This window comes from Anneissia japonica, unplaced genomic scaffold, assembly GCF_011630105.1.
Source record: "Anneissia japonica isolate Jap-2015-1 unplaced genomic scaffold, ASM1163010v1 scaffold3338_len356548_cov189, whole genome shotgun sequence".
NCBI classification, from domain to species: Eukaryota; Metazoa; Echinodermata; class Crinoidea; order Comatulida; family Comatulidae; genus Anneissia; species Anneissia japonica.
Window position 1 is genome coordinate 257,273 of NW_022692763.1, and position 12,637 is coordinate 269,909.

Below are 12,637 nucleotides of genomic sequence, written 5' to 3' on the forward strand. Positions count from 1 at the left end.
AACCATAAATTTATGCACTTGAGTTGTAGTATCTTAATGCAAAAGTTATGAATGAGTTGAGAAATCTGGAGACAATATATAGAGGATGAGCACAATATATAGAGGATATGCGACAATAAATAGAAGATGAGCACAATATATTAATTAAAAATTATCTAATCAAAAACCAATCATTCAACAGGTATTATAGATTGCCAATATCTTCACCAGAATAAACTCTTCAGTTTAGTGGTGCGATGACATTGGCATTTCTCCAAGTACACATAATGAGGTAGTTCCACTGTACAATCAGACAAATGTAATTACCGATATGCTATACAGTACTGATATTTGCAATCAATAATTCTAAACAATAATTTAAGCAATGAATACAATTTAAACTTTCTGATTTTAAGTCTAGACTATCAAATTTTATTTGAAAAAAAGTGGTTGTATGCCCATATATGGTCATGATATGCCTATATATGATGACATCATATCATGACCATAATTAGGCATGCCATGACAGGGCTTTACATATGCTTCTCTTTCTAATTTTAAAGATGCATTAAATTACACAATCAAGTGGCCTAAAGCCACTCACTGCATCGTACAACAGTCGTATGACCGTCGCACGACAAATCCAACTAAGCTTCCCGTGAACGCTAGATGACACAACATCTGCCGAGTGTCGGATTGTCATTAAAAATGATCCATTGCCTGCACGTTGTGTTCTTCATAGAATCGTGTCAGCGAATGCCCGGGTTTCATTTGGGCAGTCTTCCGGATAGACTAGTTGATTCTGGAGTTTCTTAAAACCCGGCATGTCAAAGATCATCAGCCGCTAAATGGATCTGCGCTCTCTGTGAGTGTTGCACAATGTCACACCGCCTGTAGAGTGTCAGTGGCTGAATGTGTGGACTGACATACAAATCTAATATTTCTGACTGTTGTGATCAAACTTTAAAGCCAGAAAGTTCTTCATATTATACACAAGACAAATTTCCATTATTCCATTATTGAGACTGGCACTAAAAGGCAGTAGAGAGTGCAGTGTTGTCTATCACACACAGTGAGTGGCTTTAGAATTCTTGTTCGACCCAGTCAGTGCTCAGCTGTACGACGTGTGAGGTAAAGTTTTTTGAGGACCCTACAGTAGTATAATCATCGCAATGTAGAAGCATGAATAGAACTTTAACGAACAATGAATCAAGAACACTGCTGAAACACGAGAAGTGAGGGAGTTGGCCACTGATAGGAAGAGATGGAATCTGATAATAGAGGGCGTAAAACGCTAAGTCTACTAACGATGTCCAAGCGAACAGATGATGATGATGATGAAACAAGGTCATGGCTTCAGCTACTGTAGGCTCATTAGTGTTAGAGAAGTCCCAGTTTTGTACTTGAAGTTAATTATTTAAAAAAATTCTACTCTAAATTTTCTAATCGAATATTTAAAAAAAAGAGTGAAAACAGCAATTTGTGCTCAAATGTTCCCATTGGATACTAATAATACAAAAATTTAAGTTATTAAACAACATGGCAAAGAGAAATGGACAATAGCAAGCACACTAGATGAATACAATACAGGTAACACAAAACAGCCTACAGTCATTATATATTTTCCAGAATTCAATTACAGTATTGTATATTATTTTATTTCTCTCTATAACTAAATGTATCCCTTTGCTTTATACCCTCTCTTCATCTCTGCTCTGCAGACTCTTTATTCTGAACAATGTTAATGCAATGTACTAGTTTCCAGAGTGGTTCAGTTTAAAATACAAAATAAAAGAACAAACATACAATCAATAAAAGTAAACTTATACTGTATATTATTATTCTTCTTAAACAGTTTACCTACAAATGTTTGTGTAATCAGCTTACCATGATAATACTCCATAAAAAAGTACTTTCCTTTAATTTTGTAATTACAAAAAGCTAAAAAGTACTGTAATTTCAATAAATCAAAATAAGCAATTTGATCTTCTACAAAACCTTGAGAACTACTTCAAAAAGTAAAATTATTTATATAAAATATTCCTAAAAAAATCCTAAAATAAAGAAAAATACTCCCGAGCAATAGATTATTTCATTAACTTTAATATTCTAACACCATGGGACATAGACATTAATCATGAATACTGTACAAGCAAACATTAAACTTAAAATCTAATTTACTTGTACACCCAATTCACAGATGAGACAAAATTTTCCATGGAGCACATGTTAGGAAAAAAGTATTAGGATGTGTTCCCTGCTACATCGTGTCCATGTGAAGACGCATACAGTATTAGCATGCATAATATCAGCAAAGTCAAGTTGTGTGTACCCGAAGGCTCCCAAGTCTACCGCAAATCACAGGAGTCTCCTAATCGGGGCAGCCTCTTGCACTACCCCAAGCATGCACGAATATCCCGGAAGATGACTCACCTTCCGCAATTCATAGTATTTGCATGTTTTCACTCCTTTATTTATCAATTATCAAAAGGAAATTGGCGACGATGGGTATCACGGTGCGCGGAAAAATAAAAAGATGCGTTTAATACGAAAGCTCATTTTACCAGATTTCCCGAAAGCGAGTTCTTTCAACTAGGGAGTCCTGTGTATCTTTACTGTCTGCTTATTAATTGTACTCACTAATGGCACGGTTTGAATTCATATGTGAAGATGATGGTATAGTAATTTCCTAAAGTTCTTGTAACCTTTAGCACATGTCTCATTTGGTCTCCCGTGAATTAAGTATTTAAAGAGACAGACTGTCCTATTACTTATTAGGAGTGAATACCGTAGGCAATCAGTTTACCCAGGTAAGTAATCACAAAGTAGACCTCGCAATATATCCAGCACACTTTTACCAATTTATATCAATAAAAGTAAATTTGTTTTCCTAGGCTCCATTGGGGACCTGGTCTGATCTACCAAAATATGAATTTGTCAAATATCAGAGAATATTGTGCAAGTAGCCTCTAGATGCCGAACAATAGTAGTAAAAAAAGTAAATCATTGACTTGATTATTTAGTTTTAGAAGAATACAGAAGTTTTGTTGGTTTCATAAAGGAAGTGTACAAGAATTCATTTGTTGTAGCACTCCACTGTAATACAGTACAGTCCACCCTCCCATTTTAGACCCATCTACGGTAATTCCGATTCACCTGTAGCAGTGTAATTCAAGAAAGTAATTTGTTGTGGTAGTTTCCATAGTAACAGTTCACCCTCCAAATCGAGACCCATCTAATTCCAAGATCACTTTTTCAGTCTTTTAAACAGTACTCAACTGGAGATCATCCTGATGGTCTTAAAATTGGAGGGTGAACTGTGTTTTATATGTGCGATTAAACATGAATGTTATGGTATGTATTTGTATTGTATTTTTACTGTAAAGGCAGAATACTGACCATTTTGAGCAAATTTAAACTTGATGACATAAAGTAAACATTTTAATTTCTCAAGCAATGCAACTTATTAGATTTTTAACTAAAAGAGAGAAAATATTTAATACCAGAACTACATATTTTTTGCATAAAAAATGCAATTTTTGTAGTACTGTAGTTTGTAAACCTGACTAAAATGTTGATAACTTAGTTGATCCCTTTCTACAATTTAAAGATTTAATTGCATATTTTAGTTTTTTTTTAAATATTTTAGTATGATATAGTATTCTATCCAAAACATAAAAACTGAACTGATTAAATACTAGTTACTCGATTGTCGAATTGTCCATATGATAGATAGATAGGCAATGGCAGTTGCACACACTTTCAACTAATTTTTCAAGGTAAACCAACCACAATTACAGAAATAGTTAGTAGTGAGTCTCTATGGATTAGGCATTTCTAACAGTTTAATTGCAAAATTATCGCTAAAGGAGAGTTCCCTATTCGTTCGAGAATCAACATTTTGAACATTTTCAGGTTTTTGCATTTTATAAAAAGACAACATTAAAGAACATTTCTGCAAAAAATCCATCACTAAATCTAACTGAGTATATTAAAATTGTTTTTAAAATACAACAAGTCTTAATAATAAACTACCGGTACTGATTTTGGAATCTTTGGAAGTTGTTTTTTCAAAATCTACATGGCTGGCATCCAATGAATTATAAAATATTCATAACTTTGCTAATACTCAAAACCAATTTTCATCAAATAAAAAAAAATTCATGCAGAATCTAACAAAACCAAAAATTCAATTTTAAATTTTTCCGGCAAATGGCTGGTTTGCCAGAGCCAGTGACATACTGTATGTACAACATATTAGATGTTATACATAGTAAAATAATAAATAAATAAAAAATATATCATTTCATCAGTTGTTCATACTGTTAATACTCAAAAATATTTATCCAGTTTGAAAATTAAAATGCACATACCCATAACACTCCATGTTAGAGGAACGCTTCCTGCTACAACTGCCAACTATCATAGTGTGGCTAAAAATAGAGAATAAGAAAACAGATAAAGAGCAGTTCATAACATAAAAAAAAGAGGTAAACTCATCATCAACATCATTGCAAGTCCCAGCTGTTTAATATCTACAAAGTCATCATTTATTATTGCATATTAGTCTTTTCCCAGCACCTCAAGACTGGATTACATTAGGCTGAGTCAACATCATCACCCTATTACAGTACGATACACTAGCGATTTGATTATTCACTAAGTTTCTCTCGCAAATGAGATGTGTCAAGCAAAGGTACCAGAAATAGAAGACAGCATACTGTAAACCTCCTAGATTGAAATTCTGGGACACAATTCCTGTATGGATTCAATGGCGTACCTAAGGGAGGGGAAAGGGGTGCTCCCCAGTTGTCTCCCCAAAAAAATTACGATTAAAAATCACCCCTAATCACCTTATTTTGCAAGCTTGTATCGCCTCCCCCTCACCTAATCATTGAGTGCCCCCCACTCTACCTTTGCGCCCCCAATTAGCCCCTCCCCCATTTAAAGTTTCCTAGGTATGCCGCTGTATGGATTTTGGGGTAGGTACAAGGGTATGGGTTATTCAATGCCACTATTTATTTATTTTTATTTATTTATTCTTTATACTCGGTTACCTCTTCAGTAAAAAGTTACTGTTCTCCCAGAGGGCCCAGTACACATAAAACATTAAAATCGCAAGAGAAACAACACAGAACATCAAAAAACAAACACGAATTAAGTAAAAAAATTACCTACCCCCCGCATTCCAAATTCGAGAATCCCTAAAAGTAAAACTTCTTCTACCAGATTCAGTTCTGACTTTAGGCAAAATTAAATTTCCTGCAGAACTGGATCTGGTAGAGTAGTTATGAACACTGTCAACTGAGGTGAAAGTGTTTTGGAGAGAAGGGACTCTGCCACTCAAGCATTTGTTAACAAGGGTGACTAAATGGTTATTTCTCCTTCCTCCTCATTACGTACTGAGAAATAAAAACCCACCCAATGTCGGAAATTCACACAAATACTGTACAAGTAAATCGCTGAGTATTTTACGAGGCTTGCCATTCTAAAACCAGCGTACTGTCTGTAAATGTTAAACTGAGTAATTGGCATAAGAGTGTGGCTGTATTGTATACTTTGGTTCAGCACATCTAGATGTGTATAAGAGACAGTCATTACGTCTTTCAATATCATGTTTTTATCGTTCAAGTATTTTAAGGCAATTTATGTACAGTATGTTCACAAATATTTCAAACACTCCTGTGTTCTTCCTCAGTGTGAGGACAACTGACAAAAGATACAAAGTAAAGCAATATTCACACACGAAACGAAAACAGAACATCGAATCAGCGGTAAAGAACAAAGGCGCGTAGTAAGATGTGCATCCTAAACGTTCTACTTAATATGGAATAAACAAAATAGATAAAAGCTGGATAAAGGCCTAGGAACCAAGAAAAAAATTAAGTATATATAAATGAATAGTCTGATAAGTAATCTAAGTCTTTATTTAAACCGTTAATATAAGAATTGGTTCTAAGAATCCACTTCAATTCTTCTTTACGTCTATGTGAGAGGGATAAAAAGTTATTAGCGACCAAAATATATATATATGGGCTTGATGTGATGTCATCATGACCTTATTTAGGCATGTCACATTTCTTTGTCAAATAAAATTTGATAGTCTGGAGGGGCTGGACTCACCAGACTCAGTAAATGAAGCAGCTCAAACCGTCACAGACTAAAATTTTGTGAGTCTATAATTGTCCCAGCAGTAAAAGTCAAAATATAAAACAGAAAACCATGGTTTTCAAAAAAGTTGTGTGACCAAATTAGGAAGAAAAATGAAATGTTTAAAAGCATTGACCAAGCAGCATATAGGGGAACTATGTAATGAAGTAAAGAAAAAAGTAAAAGAAAAAAAAGAGTTAAATATGGTATTAAAGTTTAATAATTTCTCAGGAAAAGACTCTAGGTCTATTACTGTTTAGAATTAAAAACTGCTACTGGTATGGATGGGGAAAAAAAGTTTAAGTAAGTTAGCATCCAAACATGTGGGTTTAAAAATGATACTAAACTCGCCAATGAGTTAAATAAATTCTATTTAAGATTTAATGTTTAAGATAATGATAACGGTGATGATCTCTGTTTAACACAGATTCGGGCCAAATTACGTCCTAGAATCCAGACGATGAGAACTGAACACTCTTGAACGCGCAGATGACTTCTTAGTGACGTCATTAAGCTCTAGGTCCTACCATCGCCATGCAAAAAAAATCTCCCTATCAAACATGACTTAAAAGACTAGAGTTGACAAGCTTCAACTTGGCTATCAGTCACTTGTTGGCCACAGGCTACGATGACACGGCAGAAATGTCAAACAAGCGTCAATCTAGTATCTTACCTGGGACGACAGCAATTTCAAACCAAGCACGTCAACACATTTTGAGTACCAATTTCTCAGCCCGAATGAGACAACCTTGGTTTGACTTCCTTTTAAAGTGACTTTGGACAGACACAAAAATGTAAATTTATGTAAATTAGTGTAGAAGCTGTAGTAAAGGCAAGATTTCAGGTAGCACAGAATTGTATAGTTTCAGGCTTTCAAATGAGAGGCGATGGGTTCGAGACTGAAACTGTGCTGTGTCAAACCAAGACAATACGTTTGCCTCTTTTTGAACACCAAATGGGTGCCTGTTAGCTTGTGAATGATCTGTGAATGTTATTGTTACTTTCAAAAATTTAAGAGAAAGGAAATAAAGAAATGAAAGAAAATCTGGAAAGAAATTTACCCATAACTGGAAAATTCCCAAGGATCGAAGACTTGGTGCATTACCAATTCTGTATCAAATAAGAGGCATGTGAATGATCCGTAACTGGGAATATTCCCCAGAGATCAAAGAATATTCCGCAGGAACAGATAAGGTTGTACATCGTGCATAACTGATTCTGTATCAAATGAGAGGCACTCTTTAAACTCCAAATGGGTACCTGGTAGCATGTGAATGATCTGGAAAGAAATTTATCTATAACTGGAAATATTCCCAGGGATCGAAGACTTTTCCCCAGGGACCAGATGAGGTTGCACATCGTGCATGACTGATCCTATATCAAATGAGAGGTTTTTTGAACACCAATTGGGTAGTAACTGGTAGCATGTGAATTACTGTAAAGTCACTGATCCATAACTGGGAATATTCCCCAGGGGCCAAAGAACATTTCCCAGGGACCAAATGAGGTTGCACTTCATGAATGATTCAATCTATATCAAATGAGCATAAAAAAATGCCCTGAGCATTTTATCTTTTTCTATTCGTTAAGGAAACACTTGACCTTTTGGAAGAATAATACGATACAGAAAAAGTAAATATAAAGTAAAAAAATGTAACAAATGTAAGCCTACTGTCTATCCACAAATATGCAAAATAATTGTTAAAAAAAATAGAGCTTTAGTGGTTATCAATTTTATAGTAAGCTATAATAAATAATAACAAATCAATCTATAAATCAATCGGAGATTTATCAGGTACACGTATCTATCATCTATGATATGAAGATTCTCGTGGCGCCGCTGCCTCAAAAATTATGATGCATGTTATCCCAACAAAAAGTCAAAAAGGACCAAGAACGATGAATAAAAAAAAAACAAAAACAAGCAATAAAAATGAGAACAAAAAAGTAAAGTTTTAAGTTCAGATTTGAATTGCCCAACCGATTCAGTACGAGTGATAAATGGGATTTCATTCCAACAAGAGGGGCCAGCCACAGAAAATGAGCAAGCACCTCAAAGGATCTTACACATAGGAGTACGGTAGATAAGAGGCACATTACATTTTTTTCTTTTTTGTCCTCTTTTATTTCAAATCAAAATAAAATTTTCGTTGGCCTCAGAGGATCCATAGACGCCACAAAGCAGTGCCAACTGACATTTGACAGATATGCAAATGACAAGCACTGCCCACTGTTACCTCTAATAAGAGGGTTATATTTAAAGAACTTTTAAGTTTTCTGATCCAAATTCAAATCACATGACATTGTACCTAGGTTTTGAATAACTAATTTGTTTACTCTTTCATAATTATTCTTTTTGTGTCAATTCTTTAATTCTTTTTACAGTATTTAAAAGTTTCTTTGTGTTAATACTTTTTCCATTTTGTTGAATAAGCTGAGTTTCTTAAAATCAGGTTTGCAATGTTTGCATACCTGTACTAGAAATTCTAATGCTTATCTCTGGATGTAAGCCTACTACTAATTCTAGGAAAGCTATTCTATCAAATACTAAATTAAAGATCATATATGATATAAATAAAATAATCTATCGTAAATCCATTTATTACAAACCTGACTCATGCTGAGATGACAATTACATTAAATGCTTTTAAGAATCAATCTTTTATTTATATTTATTCATTTGTCTGTCTGCCGTAATAAAATATAATACTTGAACTTATAATCCATTCTTAAAAATCCCTAAATAAAAACATTAACAACACAATAAACAGGTATAATATACTTAAATAAGACCATTTTTAAGTCAAGAATTATTGGGATGTTTTAGCATATATGTAGTATTTTTGTTTTGTTTTATTTATTTATTTATTTTATTTTATAATTGTGTGTGTTTGATATCAATATATTAATATTTATTTGATGTCAACTTTTAATTGGAGGTATTTATCTCTGTGAGTTTGTATGGAAATGAAAAAAAAAGGTCAAGTACAATTTTTATATTTTGCAAAAACCAACAGAGAGTAAGTCTATAATCATAAACATCACAACATCACTTTCCTATTAATACTTTATTTACTACCAGTATTTATGATTTTCTTTGTTCATCTCTGGTTAATTCAACACTGAAATGAACAACAGCAGTTCAACAAAAATATAATAAAATGCTATAAATACTCTAAAGTATAGATATATTTGTGTGTGTGTGATATCTATATACTTTATTTGATGTCAACTTTTAATGGTAGGTATTTATCTCGGTGAGTTTGTATGGAAATGAAAAAAAAAAAAAGGACAAGTACAATTTTTATATTTTGCACAAACCAACAGAGAGTAAAGGCCTGTTTACACTTAAAAATAAAAATGCTAAAAAGCGATTGTTCATATAGGAAACAAAAGAAATAAGTTTTTACACTAGGACAATTCTATAACAATTTATCGGGTATGCAGTAACAAAATAGTTTAACAAATCAAATCAGATGACGTCATAATCATGGACAAACGATAAAATCGTTGCTACTACGACGATTTTAATGTTTTCCATGATTATGACGTCATCTGATTTGATTTGTCAAAATATGTTGTTATCGCTTAACTGATAAATCGTTATCGAATCGTCCTAGTGTAAAAACTTCTCTTATTTCTTTTATTTTCTATATGAACAATTGCTTTTTAGCTTTTTTTCGTTATCGTTGAAGTATAAACAGGCCTTAAGTCTATAATCATAAAAGGGTAACATCACTTTTCTATTAATACTTTTATTACTACCAGTATTTATGATTTTCTTTGTTCATGTCTGGTTAATTCTACACTGAAATGGACAACAGCAGTTCAACAAAAATATAATAAAATGCTATAAATAATCTAAAGTTATATAAATTATATAAATGCGGGCCAAATTCCTGGCAAAATTCCACTAAAATTCTTTTTAGAAAAAAATGCATGCATTACTTTAATAAACCATGGAAAAATATTGGCATAAATTTTGGAAATGGATAAAAATAATAAGAAAAGCTCTCGCTTTTGTGTATACAGTCGATAAAGTTTTACCTCTCTAATGAGATTACTTTTTGTACTTCGCATCTCCAACTCTGCGGTCGATCGAGTAGGCCTTGAGATATGTTTGTTTAACTGTCAAAATCTCGGTCAGAATCATTTTTTTTTTTATTTGAAATAATTCCAATGAAATATTATATTTCACAAGTGTCAATACTAGCAACGGAAATATAATATTGGCTGTTTTTATGTCTGATAGCAGAACCGAAATCGAGGTAAGGCTTGGCCTAGCCTAGCAGTGTTGGATGGGCTAATGTTTCCGGCACCTACTATATTTCTTCGCAGACTTATCACTAAAACAAAAACAAAAATTCATCTACGTTTATTTTTTGTGTGGAACACACAAAAAAAATCAAATTTTAGTTTTATTTTACATTTTTTTCATGTTTAGGAATGTCTAAATTCAGTTACTAAACTAGAAATTTCACATTATATTTATACTTAAATCTTTATAACATAAACATCAGATTTTCCTTTAACAACTGAAATTTTGCGGGATAGGGCTTTAATACAACTTAAAAGGACATTGCAGACATCTGCCTGAAATACACCATTGTGTACTTCTGCCGACAGTCAATTTATTCTCAGGGTGGAAGTGGAATTTGTGACCATGAAATTTTCTTCATTTGGAAAGTCCTCTCTCCATACGGAAGAAAAGAAACAAGGCCCCTAGCTTATACGTAAGAGGGAGAAATATAACATGATGCAAGGATGAACAGGTGAAAAATAAATACAGTACAGAAATTCTGCAGTTGGCTGTGTGAGACATCCTCCTAAAAGTTTAGTGTTCATTAAATGCTTATGATCTTTAGCATGTAGACTGTAGTCTGTATGACACACATAATTATACATTTGTTTTTAACCGTACGGTAAGCGAAATATACCTAACCTATCCTACCTAGGCCGACGTTTCTTTCTACAACTTCATATCATAGTCATACACAACGAACGAAGAAGTTCATAACTGCTCCCTGATTACAGCCCAACAACCTTATGGGAAGATATACTCACCTTCTTGACTCATTCGGCAAGACCACACACAATTCAGCTTTTCAATATTTCAATAGAGCTTAAAAACTACTCCGTCAAATGTTAAAAATTATTTTTAAATTGTTTTTAGTGCACTTTCTAAAGTAACAAGTTAGGTTGGCACTTGCATTTGCTGAAGACTTGACCCAAATAAAACGGGACGTTCAGCTGCTGCGCTGCGCTCTCCATGCTCGCAAGTTGCATTGACAAAATACAATTGCGCCCCCTATAAATTTTAATGTCTTTTTATGTTAATGTGCGTATTATTAAGAATGATAAAGTTACCTTCATAAAGCTCTTGACAGGCAGTCATTTATGTAATTGTTAAAGTATATTTACTTTACTTATTTACTTACTTACTTTGTGTCTTAAAATGGTAACAAATTTATGAAATTAATAAGGCTCCACTTTTGTACTTGATTATTCTTGAGTTGAGGCAGTCTATTTATTATAATGACTCCCTGGTTGAAACAAACGACGTCGGCTGTCATTTAAGTTTTCATATTTAGGCCTATTTAATGAAAAACCGGTATGACATAACGTCTATATATATTTTTTAAATGGACCAGGACTGGTCCAGAGCCCGAGGCATAGGCCTAACTATGCCAACGTCAAAAGGTGCAATATACAGACTAAAACCTCATTCGTTCCGGAGTGAAACTGAGGTTCAGAAAAGTTTAATGATTCCCTGTTTTTCAATCAAAATGTTAATCTCTGTGTTTACACTTTGACTGTATGTCCTCTTCTGGTTGGTGACCCCATGAAAGTTGCAAAAACTATAGACCTACTAAATTATTGTCTGTGGTCATAGATACAATAATCCATGAACAGAGGAACAAATGAAAAAATAGGCTACAAAGTCGGACGTGTGCAGCTAACCATCGATAACGGGGCTAAAATTTACAATTTTTTTTTTTCTGGCAGTTATTTGCTGTTCCTTGTCATATAATATATACTAACAATAATACCTAGAATATTATATAAGCCTACTATACTTTTATCATTTTGGTCATATCTTTTTATATTTGTGTCGAAGATCACTGTTACTAACAATGTAGTTCAGTGTATTATCTCTTTGTAGTTTTAAGCTTTCTTCATCGAATGTGATTTTCTGGTTAAATATAAATTGCAAATAAAATAAACAATAACAAATTATTAGCCTTTACACTGAAAACAAGACAAAAACATATAGATAATCTAGTGAAAGGATGCGTCAATAGAGTGCAAGCATCCTCAAAATGCATAAATGACAACAATTAGTTAATTAGTATTTTTTAAAGAGAAAATGTGGTGGTGATGGGCAGCTCAGTCGTCCTCAGATTAGAACTAGGCTTCACTGATCTCACCTACTCCTTCAAATCCGCTGTTCCACAATGATGAAAAACATCATATTTCCTTTGGTCATGTAGTTCCACATTGTGCTTTC

The 12,637-nt window shown here is 33.4% G+C and overlaps 1 protein-coding gene across 1 annotated transcript in view; it reads right to left on the minus strand.

The window, feature by feature from the left end:
* LOC117100405 (protein cycle-like) overlaps window positions 1–11,400 on the minus strand; it is a 60,407-nt gene extending 49,007 nt beyond the window's left edge. The window contains exons 1-2 of the mRNA XM_033240080.1: window positions 11,194–11,400; window positions 4,353–4,412 (exon numbers count right to left, since the gene is read on the minus strand). Of these exons, the coding sequence (XP_033095971.1) occupies window positions 4,353–4,405 (53 nt within the window). The 5' untranslated portion in view covers window positions 4,406–4,412; window positions 11,194–11,400. The remainder of the gene's footprint in view (window positions 1–4,352; window positions 4,413–11,193) is intronic.
* Between the last annotated feature and the right edge of the window lie 1,237 nt (window positions 11,401–12,637).